At 43.1% G+C, this 15,498-nt stretch overlaps 1 protein-coding gene across 1 annotated transcript in view; it reads right to left on the bottom strand.

Annotated features, from left to right (window-relative positions):
• LOC122395582 (protein trachealess) overlaps window positions 1-15,498 on the bottom strand; it is a 136,154-nt gene that overhangs the window by 76,288 nt on the left and 44,368 nt on the right. The window contains exons 3-4 of the mRNA XM_043393268.1: window positions 13,773-13,820; window positions 3,743-3,772 (exon numbers count right to left, since the gene is read on the bottom strand). Of these exons, the coding sequence (XP_043249203.1) occupies window positions 3,743-3,772; window positions 13,773-13,820 (78 nt within the window). The remainder of the gene's footprint in view (window positions 1-3,742; window positions 3,773-13,772; window positions 13,821-15,498) is intronic.

Below are 15,498 nucleotides of genomic sequence, written 5' to 3' on the forward strand. Positions count from 1 at the left end.
GAAACATGGATTGTCTCGCGTCTGGAGCGCGTAATGAAGAAGAAAGTGCGCGGACGTAATAACAGGAAACGAATGAACCGAAGGAAAGTCCCCGAGGCGATGATAGATCTAAACGCTGAAAGACGGGAGGAGGAGGAGGGGGTTGGTGGAATGCCTTTATACGCCGCATCTCTATGAGATTCTTTCACGACACGCCGATTTAAAATGCCTTTTAAGACGCTCGTAGGGATTGGTGGAATTGTGCCGAGCTGAATCGAACGTTGAACCCTATACCCTCCGATGCTCCGTAAGTTGCATTCCTACTTTCCGCTTTAATAAGAAAGCAGATGCTTCGTGTCTATACTTATGCAACGAACCGTACTCGATTTGACGCCGTTAAAGGAGCAATATTCGATTTAACGTCGCTCTCCCGTTAACCGGTGGGACTTTTCCAACCTCTCAAAGGAGGTACACACCTCCGTTCATCTTCCTCTCTTTCCAATTCGCTCTAACGTTCCGAAATATTGATTCTAAAATGAGTAATCATACTTGCGAGAGTTGCCGAGCCGAGCAAATTTTATTATACAAAATTTCGATATATTCGTGCAATAATATTCGCGTTTCTTAACCCCTTAACGTTCATGCCCGAGTCTGACTGCTTTGAAAAACGATATTTATTTAACCTAATGGTTTGAGGGATGATAATATTTGTAATTAACAAAAACCGCATTTTTAGAAACAAATCCAATAAAGAAAACTGATTATTCTTGGTTAACCCGAAAAATATGAGCGTTAAGGGGTTAATCTAGGATATATCAATGAATTTTTATTTTAATTCTTGATCAAAGATCCCTCATAACTCACTATTGAAGAAGCATCCAATTTTCTAAAATATCAATCCACTACACAGAAGTGTATTAAATAACAAATCTTCGGAGTCGAACATTTCTCACCCCAAGTTTTTTCAGTTTGAACTAGAAAATGGAAATCGCGTGGCTATCGAGGGAAAGTGCCTTTATACCGATATTTGCTTGATTGCCCCTGAATATACGAACAAAAAACTAAATAAATCAGACATGCAACGGGGCCAGAAGTGGTTCGGAAGAGGTGGAGCAAGATTTAGGGGCGAAATGATCTCGCGACCCACGGAAGACGAACGAGGGGTCCAAGCGGTCCTTCGGGAAACAAAAGCGCTCGTTTGGTCGCATTATAATACAACGACAGTAAACATATCCCACAACTTAAAATCGCAGTCGACGGGGCCCTCTCGGCGCTGCTTTGCAATTCCGCTCTGCACTTAGAATTTTTACATAATCGCGTTACAAGGACGGATAATATTTATACGATAATTGACCCGACCGTGCTCGGTAAAATCGCTGTTGCGAACGCGAACGCTCATTATGGAAATTTATTTGTCGGTCAGATCTCTTTGTTTCTCTTTAACGTTCGAAAGAGGAATGCAGAAATCGTAATATCGCAACGTTGTATCAATCTATAGTTCAACGTTTGCCCTGAAACGCTTATTAAACCATAGAAATTGATTTTTCTTTGCCTCTTTTACTACTTTACAAAGATTTTGAAGTTACAATAACCTCGTTTATATCGTGCTAAAAATATTAAACCAGTAAAAATTGCAACGCTCACATTAAGTTCGATCAGACTATTAAAAAAAATATATAAAAATCAACTCGATTTTCAGACTCGAGCCAGATTATAAAGCAATTTATATGGGATAGACTCTATCGACGAACCATTGAATTATTCGCCTGGTACCGGAAGTGCAGCCATGAAACACAGAGCGATGGCGTCGGTCGCATAAGCCCACGTGAAGGATCGCCGGTCCCCGAGTGCTCCTTTGAACCGGCCATTATGGAGATTCATAGGAAGTATTATGCGTTATATTATGAGCGATGCAGACGGAGCTACGTGTTGCAGGCGTCGAGCGGATAAAGCGCGCCGAGGCGAGAAGTTTCGGTAATGGGGATTATTATCCGCGCGATTACGTCTCGCGGCCGCGACGCGGTCGCAGTTTAGTCCCATTTACATTGTTAATAGAATCATTATTAGGTTATCGTGGCGATTTATCCGGCTAATCGGGCCCGATGTGTTCGACGACGGTGGAAAAAAGGATTCGCTCGGCCATCGCCTTCCTTCGTTGCCTCGCGCGCCCGTTCCCCGTTCCCCGTTCCAGGGGGGAATATTCGAACGTTATTATCTCTCTGATATAGGCTGCGCGAAATCATAGAGTAGCGCAGGGTCGCGTGGTGCGCGAGCTCTGCTCTAAAAAAAGTTAATTGTCGAGCAGCGCAATAATTACTTTCGGGCTCCCCTGTCTACAGGGTTTCTACGCGAATACCGCGGGAGTTCCCTCGACCTTCTGGGCGGTTTCGGGGACGACAGAACTCGGGGATCGGTTGCATTTAAGGGCATCGTCCACCAACATGAACTTCGAGGATAAATTCTTTAAGAAAAACCACGAGACCGTGCACCGAGCTCATTTTGTTAATCTTTCAACGACCACGCTTCCATTTTTTTTTTTTTTGTAGAAAATAGTAACAAATTTAGGGGTTAGAAACAAACAAATCCGTGTGGTTAACGCCATGATTAAATAAAAATATTCAATATCTAAATTTTTTAAAAATTATTGACACGTGGTCTTTAACAAAATGAATTTCTGTCGTCTTTGAAATTCAACAGAAAGGGATTGGTATCTTGATAAACCTAGCTTTGCTTATAAAGTGTAATGCGTTTTGTAATATAAATGTTTAATATCCAATTACTTCGTACCGTCTCCGCGAAAGGGCGATTGTCGCTAAACTCGTTAAGATATCAAATATTGCGTACACACGTGCTTCCCCGAGCAATTTGTACCCGTGCAAAAAACCGCCTCGACACCTTAAAAACACCCAACATCGTTTACTCCTCATTTTCGAGCTATTCCGAATGCGCCCCGCGCGCTTAAAAAGCTCGTGAATCCGCGGCAGCTGCGGGTTGCTTAAAAATTTCGTCGAACCTATTAAACCGGGCCCAGCCCCCCTTTAATCTCATCGCGTCAAACGTCTCGCAACATGACTCGATGATCTCAACGCGAGCCAAAAAGCAATCGCTTCTTACCAAAATAAAGTGCAAAACAACCTTCGCCGAGAGAAATTTCATACTCATTTTTAAGATTCGTTTCACTCGAAACGGCCTGTTCGAAATTGTTATGCAGATTTCAAAAATTATGGAATTGAACATTTCGAACAAATGCAAATTTAGTCCATCGAATAAACTTCAGAAATAATTTGCAATAGGTTGATTTTATTACTTTTATATTTGTTGAAGAGTCAAGACTTTATTCGGTGTATGAACTAGCCTCGATTGCTTTAAATTAAATTTTCTTTCTTTTCTTTACAGACTAATAATCCGATTTGTGAAACAGTCTGTGAAAATTGATAAAAGGTAAAGTCAACGTGCAAAAGGGGAAGAGGAGAATATTTTATTAAATCCTCGACATGCTTTGGACCACTATTGACTCGTAGTGGTAACGAAATGAAATCGAACGAAAGTTAGAAAAATTGTAAATGAAAGAATGTACCATTTGCCTCGATATTTCTCTGTCAACGTGTTAAAATTGTTACTGTACGTACGAGTGATCCCGTAGTCGCTGGTACGACGAATAGAAACACGTTGACGAACGAGACGAGAACCGTGCGTGAACGAAAAAGCGGAAACGAAACGTTTAGCTCGAAACTGGCATGCATTCGGATTAAATCTAGCATACCTTTCGAAAGCGTAGTGTCTCTCGTCAAATCTGTAACACATAAACAAGTCTTCGTCACTACAGGGCATTGCTGCGGGACACGGCACAGGGGTCATTGGATCAGAAAGAACCAGTGTGCCCGACTCGTTTTATAAACTAGTTTCGACGAGCCCCCGCCAGTGAGGAAGGCGAGGCGAGGATGGAAACGGAGAGATCGCGGCTGACCAGGGAAGAAGGAGAGAACCAAAACGGGGTGGAGGACAAAGCGAAGGGTAGCTGGAAGGAGGCTCAGGTGGGCAGGATTAGCCAAAGGGTGGGGTGGAGGAAAGGGGAGAAAGAACCGCGAAGATTATTTGAGCCGGTAGACGGGTAGTTTGGTGCACATAAGTAGTTATACCTATAAGTAGACATAATCATCACCAGCGTAGGTAGGCAGACAGGTAAGGTTAATTTCCAAACCCCGTATTATGGTCCCCGAATCAACTTTTCCATAGTATAATAAGCAATTTTATGACGTGCACTCGTAATTATATTGAGATTAGATAAGACCGGACCGTTTAGTTTGCGGGGCCTCTTAGATCCACGGCCGTTCGCGAAAATAGAAATATTCCAAAGCGTATTCTTTTATGGCCCCCATTGTACGTTACGACATGTTACATCTATTGGAACATTAGTTTTTTTAAATTAAACAAGGTATCTTCTACTATTTGAATAATGAACTATTGTAGGACTTCGATTAACGGAATTAGAAAAATATTTATAGACAATCTTTTAAATTATGTATCAGTCGAACAAGTAAGTTTCTTTGGCGTATGGATTTGTTTTTTTTATCAATTTGTTTCTCATTTTACGTTGCAGAATGAACTGGATGAAGGGGCATATATTGGCTCGTGGGCTGGACTTTATGCACCGCAAAAAAAGCAGTTGCATCACCTGCTCAATTTCGTTTAAACCTTCTCCGATCCAGCAATGATAAATAGTAAACTCCTATCTCCTTACAGTTTATCCTACTTGTATCCTTCTCTAGTGTCCGATAAAATAATAATTACCGATATAAGCTTACTGTTGTAAAACTGAATCGATGCAAATATACCAATATTTTTCCCCCATAAAATGAACAAATATGTTTCGCTCTAATTATTCCCCCTCTGGTAACAGTTCTCGAGAAATAAGACACTCGAACGAACCAAAACGTTTTTCTGGTGGGGGGATGGTAAACAATATGGGTTCGGAAGGTTTCTCGGTCTCGTAAATTTGCAAATTCTACAAATCCGGGGGTCGTTCCTCGCGGCTCCCGTAGCCGAAAGCAAGTGTACCCGTCCGGCGTCGTGCAACTTTTTGCCGGACGAAACTCAGTTTCACGACAAACAAGCACCGCGACACGGTGCATTTACAATGCTATTTTTCTCCTAAATGGAACTTCTTCTGATATCGCGATCGAGAAGTCAGCTTTGCGGCCGTTTTTCCGATCCCCATCGAGAGCGGAGCGGGCCCCGCGGCACCGGAATGTCGGCCGATCCGATAAAAACCGAATCAAATATCTACCGTTCAGGCCGGACCACGTCGACTAATGAAAATACCCATTGTTGCTCCCTGGGTTTTGCGTGAAGAAATTTTGTGGCCGCAGTATCCCGGCCTCGTGCGGCATTTCACTGCCCGGGACGTATTAGGCCGAACACGTAATTACTGCGTTTCTTTCCGCGAGTTTCACCCTTCGCTGTCCCCGTGTACTTTTCCTATTTCGGCATCGGGCTGTCCGCGTCTTCGAGCGACAAAAAATTCCCGCACGTCGAACGATGTGATTTTCTGCTGACCGCGGGCCGGATATATTTATTTATTTTATTTTATTTAACCACTCTATATAACGTACCGATCCGTGCAAAAAAACCGAACATAAGCGAAGGAGATATTGCGTTTTATGCGGGCACGGTGAAAGGGCGAGGTTCACCGAATAAGGACGCTTTATAACCTACTACCACCTAATCCTTAACTTATAATCGAACTTAAACGTAAGAGGAAAACGTTGTATTATGGGGAATGGGCAGTAAAACATTATTCAGAGTATTGCATCCATTTACATCCTCGTAAATGCTATCTATATATTGCTTTCAACACTAGAGCTACCAAAGTGACCCATTCCTAATTTCTAATAAAAATTGTAAAGAATTTACTCGACTGGATCTTTGAAAATTCACCATAATTGTCGTTAGATTAACGATGAGAATGAAATATTCGTTTCTATATTAAATAAAATCTATCTAGACTCGTCGAAAAGTAGTTTTTCACGACACGTACCAATTATAATTTACTTTCGTGAGCGTTGGTCTGGCTGGATCTCGATAGTCGGTCAATTTACACTGGCATTAGGGTCCGCGTAAATAGAAGCACGACTGATTTAATTTCCCGTAATGGCAATTGACTGCCAGCAGTCGAGGTCGTCGCCGTTCCCAACGGAGGAGTTCCAGGCGCTTCCTTTTTTCCGCGTCGGAAGCCGCGTGGACGAGCCCGGGAGTTTCCACGGCTCGAGGAATTTTCCACGTGGCTCGAAAAATCATTTTTCACTCGGCACGCGCGGCGATAAATCGCGTTCGACGCTGTGATATATGCGCTCGAACGCTCGCCCCGTAAATACTGACGCAACCAGAACTTGGAACGGAGCCCCCGACTTCCTGAAACTGGATTTTCTCGAAAACGTAACTCGGCGTTGTCCATTTTACATTCAACGCGACTCGCGACATTCGTGGTTCTTAACCCCGTGGTCTTTCCTGTTTATTGTGAATTCTATCGTAGATCCTACGGATAAACTCGTTGATGCTCAAAAACTTGTTGGGGAAACTATGAGTCTCCGGAGGACTAATGCTCCTTGGGAGTTTATCTGCGCAAGTTCTCGTCCCGTTTGGTAGGACTTTCAACGCTGGGAAAAACAGTAATTTAAATATTTAAGATCGCATCTCTCATAAATCTTGTGTACGATGAGACACGAGGCAAAACAGGGGTAAATGCACTCAAGATTGCAACTCGAATTATCAAAAAAACATTGTATTCGAGGATCAAATGTAATTCTCGTAAACAACGTTTCGTCTTGCTTCTGTATCTAATCAGGGACGATTAAAACGAGTGAAAGAGGACTTAATGGACGATCGTCCTTCGACCTATCGTCTGCAGAGGTATTGACCTCGAAAGGGGCCCGGTCGGTTGAAGGCGAGGGTCGATACCGCGACTGGAAGAACGTGAAAACAATTCGAATCGCGGCCGGTGCATTCATTTCAGATCGGTTTTGGAACGGTTTCTCCCTGATCCGCATTTAAGTTAGCCTCACGTTCGGCCGCAGCACGTGATCCAGCTGCTCGAGAGGAATCCCACGTATCCGTGACGTCACTCTATCTCTGCCGCGAGCAAACCACCGTCGCCGATACCGAGCGCGAGACTTCTGTCTAGTCACTGACTTATTAGGAATTCCGCTCGAACCGCGTGCAGAAATTCGGCTGCGCCACGTGCATTCGCCGGACGCACGTTCTTATAATCTGCGAGACGTCGCCGGACTGCTTAAAACACGGATGCCCTTCGCCCCCGTCGACGCTCGATTGGTTCCCCAGAACACTCGCTCGATCTCGCTAATCCGAGATCTTGGTAACCACGGCTCCATCTTTGATCTCGTTAATCGCGAACATATGCTCATAGACGCCTTTAAACCCCTTGATTCTGAATAATATCTGTGATACAGAGCACAACTGCATCACGAACTTTATACGAATCATTTATTGGCGAGAGAGTAGGAGGATATTAATTATTCCTATCACAGTTAAAATTCTAGTGGTGAAAAACCGAGTAGATCAATTCTTTTTCTTATTGTTATTAAGGAGAACTACATTTAACCCCTTAACGGTCATATTTTTCGGGTTGACCAAGAATGATCAGTTTTCTTTATTGAACTTGTTTCTAAGCTATATACAAATTTAATTTTTGTTAATTACAATGTTGTATTTAATGTATAATTTGAAGGAAAACAAATACTGTCATCCCTTAAATCGTTAGAGTAAATAAATATCATTGTTCAAAACAGTCAGATTCGAGCATGAGCGTTAAGGGGTTAACTGTGATAACTATATTTTTTAATATTTTTATGTGCTAAAAAGCTGCAAAATATCTCTCTAACATGCTACAGTATCTTGCTAATTAGTAGATAGGATGTAATGTAAAATAGTCTCAAAGGGAGATTGAAATTGCTCGAAATTGAAAAGGAAAATATTGCCCTTCTTTCTATTAAAAAACATGCAATTTCCTACGTTTTTTCCCTGCAGTATCATGTTCGTTGGAAAACAAGAAATATGGATAATTTTATGAATTTTAAAAATGATGTCTCAAGTTTGTTTACGTATGAGAAACCCTGATGAATCTGTTCGAACGTGGACGGCGCCATTGACCGACTAATTAAGTATTAATAATTTCCATTAAATAAGTATGATCGCTTAATATCGAAAACTATTGGCTGATTTCCTCTCGAAAGGCGGCCTGTCCCCCGCAGCGTTATTTTCGAGCCACGGCGTGCGTTTTTTGCCGCGAACGATCAGCGACCCGCATCATTCCTATTAATCACTACATTATCATTTAATTGATACTCTTGCGGGGACGTATAATGCCAGAAAAATATGCGGAGCCCGCGAGTGGACGCGTATTCCACCGTACCCCGGCGCAGGAACTTTTTAGCTCTTAAATCATGTCGGATAATAAGTCTCCGCGAGTGTCCTAACCGTACAGTGTGATAATTCACGATGATAGATATCGTAGCCGAATATTCGCATAATCCTTTCTTTATATTGGTCGATCAAGGGAAAAAGATTTGTAGGGGGGAAGCCACGGCGCCCCGTGGCTACGCGATTCGCTCCGTTGGTAGCTCTCCTAAATCTTCCGCCATTTTGGCCCACATTTCGAAACAATTTTTTCTAGCGAACACTCTACGGTGGAGATTCCTATACCATTATTCTAAATGTCCATTGCTCGTTGGTGAATACTACCCCCGATCAACGAAATTGTGCAACGCGTTTTTGGTCCATGATCGTTAACCGTGACGGATCCAGACTTCCTCGTCGCGGAGCGGATCTATGAACCGATCAGTGGCGTACACGTGTTTCGACTAATGCGACTAATTATCGATAGAATAACACGAAGATACTATCGGGGGAGAAAAATGGTTGGAAGAAACCTGGGCGAAGAAAGACGCGAAGAAGTCGGTCCGCGCAGAGCACACGAGCTACAGTACTTAAGAGAGAAGAATGTTCTGGTATAGATCACCGGCGTGGAGCGTAACGCGGGATTGGTTACGGTAGGCGAGAGCGTAGAAACTCGCATTGTCGAGGTTTCATAAGACTGGGAGGAAATCGCGCGACAATAGAGGAGGCCGCCACTCGGAACAGGGCTGGACGAGAAGAGGTGTTCTTGGCATAAGAAAAGTCGAGAGTAGCCGATGGCAGGCCAGTTGAGACTTGAACGAACCGGGGAAAAATCTTCCTCGTCATTGTTTCGCTCGTTTCTCTTCCTTTCAGCGTTATTTATCGGCCCGGTTGAATATTCAGCCGACCGGGACAAAACCGTCGGGACAATCAGGGGACATAGGTACGCGCTCCGGCGGCAGCGGAGTGCCACTTTACTGAAACGCGCGCCAACCACGCTCGGGCTACGGGTACCCGGGACGTCGCCGTGTGGATATTGTTGGACGTTTGGATGTGGCCGCGACCGTCGACGCGAGTACAATGCCGCAAGAACGGCGGAATGCATTAATATTAATAGTGGCACCGAACGGAGTCCCCCGTAACGGTCGCGAGTCAGGTGAGCCGTTCTCTTCCATCGCCGAAACCGCCTCCGATGGCTTCTACCCAACGAACTTCTATTTTTTTCACCCCGTACGCCGGGGAAAAGTCGATTTCGGGAAGGAAATTAAATGGTAACGTGCCAACTCGCGTTCCTCCTTTCGCGAGCGATCATAAGAATCGAGGGAAATTTTATTTTGATAAAAACGGATGACTTTTTATTTGCCTCGATTGGTAGATTCGATGACTACTTTGAATAAGAGTTTATTCAATGTATAGACAGTTTCAAACTTATTTCGATTCGGATCTATAGGAGAGCGATCTTCCCTGTACTACGATCTCTCATAGTTTCTCTGACTTTCAGTATACACTCGTTTCAGCTTTCCTCCACAAATAAAAATCTACGCGTCAATCACCGGTGAACACGAACGCCATTTTTCATTTTCTTAATATGAAGGTCAACTTCCGTTTCTTTAAATATGTTTTTCACAGCCATTTCAACGACCCAACCGATCACAACCCATCAACGATCCATATTGACGAAAGTAAAGCGATAAAACGTTTTCAGGAAGCTGAAGCGTATTTACTGAAATTTAGAGCTGACCAGAGAGTTTGGGTGCACCGATCAGCATGTCTGGCCTAATTTAACGATATCACGATGGAGTCCCGAGTGTTTGGAGGTCGTAGAAGCGTGAATTGCGTGCACTCTTCGGGCGTAATACGTTTCTGACCCAAATTGCCGTATTTCCACGCCCGCGAAGAAACGAAACCGGCCGCTTGTTAGGTTGGCAGCACAAGCAGAGGCATACTTGCCATTCGATAAGGTTGTCGCCTGGAGCATTGGTTACGCCTCCGAGGTCGCCACCCGTTGACGCCCACGTAGGTACCTTTCCTTTATCATCGCACCTTCACGGTTGCTCGTCGTTACGGCGCGTTACACGTACCTCCGCAGTTTAACAGTTAAACCAGTACCTGCCACGGACACCTTCGCCGCCGCTACGTGGGAAACGTCCAATCACTTCGTCGGGATATTTTAATTCGGACCGGAATCAGACCGATCGCTAAAACCGAGCCAACTGGTACTCCTTCGACTACTGTTTCGCTTCGATTCGGGCCCTGATATTCTTCCAAAGCTCTCCACAATTTTCTACAGCTTCATTCATAGAAACGTAGCCTCTTCAAGTAAAAAAATACTATGGTTTGAGAAACCTTCCTTCCTAAGTTATTGGACTCCCAATACGACTGAACTCATCAGTAACTTATTTAAAAGCGATAAGTCTATTGGTATAATTTTAATTGCTCATCAAAAATCAAATTTTCTTCCATACTCAATCTATGTTTTATATGTATTAATTTTAGAGACTGTTGATTAGGCGAGGTTCTTCGTTAGTTACGTTCGTATTTCCGAGAGATAACATTTTAATCACATCGGACAGCAGAGTCTTTAAACACCTGACAGCATAGTAAGCCAGTATACCTGACTAGAATGTTCGTTTTTCATCGCGACATAACTCACCTGCCTCAACTCGGTTCTATTGCATTAATTTGTAATTGTGTCATCGCGCGACAGTGTCTGGCAAAGCAAGTACAACTTCGTTATCCAGCGACATAATACTCTACAAGGGCAACGTCCCTGCAACGCGTACACTCGTCGTTATAGTTCAATAGCCAGCCTATCTTTATCACTTTTTCTATTTAGAAATTAAACGATATTCACGTAGCAAGTAACACGATATCAAGATATAGAAATTTCACTGGTAAAATGAAACGAAGAAGTAGAAGAAGACCCTCCAAGGCAGACATCCAAATTTCGATTATTATTTTCTAGAGAATTGTTTCACTTGGAAAGATTATTCTAATAATTTTGGACATCTTGGTATCGCGTTGAACCAAAAAGCAGACCTTGGAGATTTTTACGAAATTATTCCAGAGATAAGAGGAACCGCGTTGCCCTTCTGGCTGGGACTATACAACAATACAGGCTGATGAATTATTGTCAACTTCAGAATGGGTTAGGACTTTCCGCAGAAATTTTAAATATATCTTCAAGGCGGCATCTTCATAACGCGAGCAAAGGTTTTGATAGTCTTGTAGGTTCAGTCCTGAAGAACGTGGCGAGATGGAGAATAAGATACAGTGTGGCAGATGCTTTGTTGAGCACCGTGGCATAGGTGCATGAGTCACGGGTTGTATTAATTAAACAAAACCGACGGCACATAATTCTTTGCTAGTCGCGCACGATTGTTGTTTAGTTTTTACCGAAATATACTCTTTACGATCCCGCTATATCACGCCTGTATGCACATACTCTCATACCATACTAACCCCATATCCCAACCATGAAACAGAGTCTAATTAAAATTTCAAATACCAAGAAGAAGAATTATCTACTTGAATAACACAGTTTTCTATTTTATATTTTATCGATAGTCGAAGAATAGAAATTCTTCCCATGTCTGTACAAGAATAAAATGCAAATAACTGTACGCAATAATTTTGTAATTCAATTTGACACCGAACACTGATAATTTAAACGAGAAAAGAGTTTAATTTTCTCTTAAAACGAACCCGACACGAATATGAATATTAAAAATTTTGATAAAAAGGGAATTCTCTCGTACACGATGAGATACGATTCAGCCAGACATAATGAGATCTTCGCATTTCATTTTCTCATTAATTTAAATTACACGATAACCCCTACAAATATCACCCCTAGGCCTAATCTACCCCACATGCGTTTAACTTACAAAATTAGCATAGACCCACACTCTCGACTGCCCTTTTCTACTTAAACACGACCTATTCTCTATTCTTCGTAGCCTCTTTCTCGAATCAAGCAACAATGATAAGGTGACCTATATTTCTAATATAGTAAATCAACTAAAATAGGGAGGAATAACTTTGCGACAGTTAACCGGGTATAATGTAAATCACCAAACTAAATATGAAAATAATATTACGCTTCTATGGGATGCAAAATGAAGCAGTTTCAGACCCAGGGGGATAATCTCGTGACAGTTAAGCGGGTGCTGGTGTACGTGGTAAAGTCTCTCACCGAAACGGATGAATCTTCGCGAAGTCGGACGTTTTCGAGCGGCGGGATGTGGATGGACACTTCGAAGGGTCTCCGATCGTCCTTAATTGCTGCGAGAAGGAACGAGTTCGCGCCAGGAAAGAGGAGACCGCAGGACTAAACAAAGAGTGCGAGGGCCCCGTGTGTGCGCAGAGCCCAGGGAGAAATAACGCAGCTCCGTGAAATGGCTTAGGAAAGCTGATCTGAAGTCGGATCGTGCCACGGCGAAGGTTCGAGCCTCTCGTCGGTTGACCTCGTCGGGTAATAAGAATAAATGTGATTCTATTACGGGTTCAATTGTTACGGCGGCGGATAGGCTCTCCTGGACGCCGAACGAGGGGTAGATGATCGCGGATAAGGCCAGGATTATTTCACCTGGACCTGCTGCCGGTTTTTCCGCCGCGATAGCACCCGATATCGATACCCCCGACGACCTATCCGATTGTTTCAGAGATTATTTTACGGGGTCGTTGATGGAATCGCGTTCGATCGTCGCTAATCAAATTTGCATCGTCGACGATCGTCTAATCGACGCGTCGTTATCGCCTTTATCGCCCAGCAATTCCACCGTGGAATATATATTTGTATGTTACATGGGTGTAATGTTGGAGGGTCGAGGGGTACGAAATTATTTACTGAACCAAGTATTTCAAACATTTGTTGAAGTAAGAGTTTGAAAAGACTTCGATTGGTATTGAAAGCAAATGATACTAGATACCTTGTAAAGTTTCATTATTTTTGTAAACTTTGCTACCAATACCAACCAACATTCAAAATTATATCAAAGAAAGACTTTTACCAACACATTTAACAGTTCGAGTAGTTTGACAACTTGATCGTTCGTATGGAAGTAGAAAATAATGTCTCTCGTGTATTTTAAATGTGTTTAAAAGTAGAAACTATCCGGCACTGTTTCGAATAAAACACTGACTTTCGGGAGAAAAAAGAATTGCACTAACGCGACAGAAAGGTGGTTTTATTATCCTTTCGAGGATCCAAGAAAGGGGTTGACACCAAGTCTTTTTCAAACTATTGAAATATACGATGCAACGTGTAAATAAAATACCAAGACGCTCGAGGACTCGTTTGATTCGAAACACCGCCGGAACAGAGGCCGCGAAACGACTTAAGCGATACCAAAGTAACTCAACATCGTGAACGTACTCACCGTGCGTTGACGGAGGTAGGATTCCCAACGTCGTCCATGGACGGTTTCCTAGAATGAAACCACGAATGAAATTCGTTATTGTTCCCCGGCAGCTGCATAATAGCGGGATATTTATACGTGCTGTATAAATTTGGCGATTGCCACATTCTGCTGTACATTTGCGCGTCCATCACACTTTATTTCTCAGTCCCGACTATCAAGTTCCTCGTTCATGCTCCTCAGAGCCTTCGAAAACCCCGTTTCATCTAGTCACGAACATCGCCACGAATCGACCGAATAACCCCCCGAATTCACAATCTAAATAGATTTTCCAAGATGAAAAAAAAAAACCCCCAAACTTCGCACTGTCTGTTTGAAACACGGATCACGGGTTCACGGTCACCAAAAATGCAACAGAAATTCTTTTAAACGTCGACTCGACATTTGTGGTTAAATTTCTCGGTTCGAGGAAGTCGTGGAGCGTCCATGGGCACGTGGTCGAGGAACGACTCGGTTCGAGCACGGTTGTTTCGAGAGAGGCACAGCCCCCGCGACGGATGAAGAAGGTCAGAAAGGGAGGAAGAGGAGGAGGCGAGTGAGCTCGCGACTTTTGACAGGCGCAACACGCACGCGGTCTGAGGGCGTGTGCATAAATGTCATCGAGTGAAGGCGCGTGTCGTCCTCATGCTCGACCTAGCCACCCCCGTCAAATATCATCCCCACCAGGCGACGATGCTCGATGCGCGCGCCCCTCGGAGCCGAGTTTCGCGCGGCACGCTTCCTAGGGGCGGTCGAACCCCTCGAGCACCGGTTTCACGGGCTACGGAGATCACGCGTTCTTAATTGTGAGTAACGCAGCTCTCGTGGTTTTCGAGAAAAGAGGGTTGCTCTCGGGGTGGAACACTGGGTCACTGGCTACTGGCTATTCTTCGCGATTCCAATTTTATTCCAATATTTTGAATAATTTGGCTGTTTATACGAGTATCGGTGAAGCTACTTTTTTAATTAATAAATTGTCCCAGGTAGAAAGGTAATTGTCGAGGTTGCAACTACTTTGTAACTATGAAAGTTGAACTGAAAGTTGAGATTTCCGTGTACCCATAGATAGAGTAATTGATTCGTAACTTAGAGATAGTCTTCGGGACGTTGAAGAAAAGAAAGTCGTTTTAGGGATACGAGGTTTGAGCAACCGATTGATCATGGATCTATATACAGCAGGAATATTCTATATTAATGTTTGAGAGTGAAGACAAATAAAAAGGGTGTGACTGTTATAAAATGTGTAAATAACTTTGCATCTAGCTCCAGTGGTAAAGAAAAGGGTTAAAAAGTTCAAGTATAACAGGGACATTGAAGTATACTTCGAGCAATAATTCTTTTTATGTCACGTTGAATACAGGGAAAATGTGTCGTAAGCAGTCAAGAAAGAGTTCGACGCTATTTATTTTTACGAGAGGGGTTAAGACCACTCCACTCGCACTTTAAACGCGAACTATAAGGGTGCTCAAGGAAGAGTGCCTTTATGAATTAATGATACGATACCTAATATTTGACAAATTAAACTCGTAACTATCATTTATTCTGCATCTCGAAAGAATCTGTATTTTATGTGTACCAAAAATAATGTGAACATTGAATTGGAAATTGCTAACAATTATTAACTGAAAACTTTCAGTATTATCCAACCTTATGCACGAAATATTCAGATACGTTGCTGGGAGCATAACGGAAGGAAAAAGTTTCCGCG

This window comes from Colletes gigas, unplaced genomic scaffold, assembly GCF_013123115.1.
Source record: "Colletes gigas isolate AHSC1104 unplaced genomic scaffold, ASM1312311v1 Colletes_gigas_Sc00006, whole genome shotgun sequence".
Classification (NCBI taxonomy): Eukaryota; Metazoa; Arthropoda; class Insecta; order Hymenoptera; family Colletidae; genus Colletes; species Colletes gigas.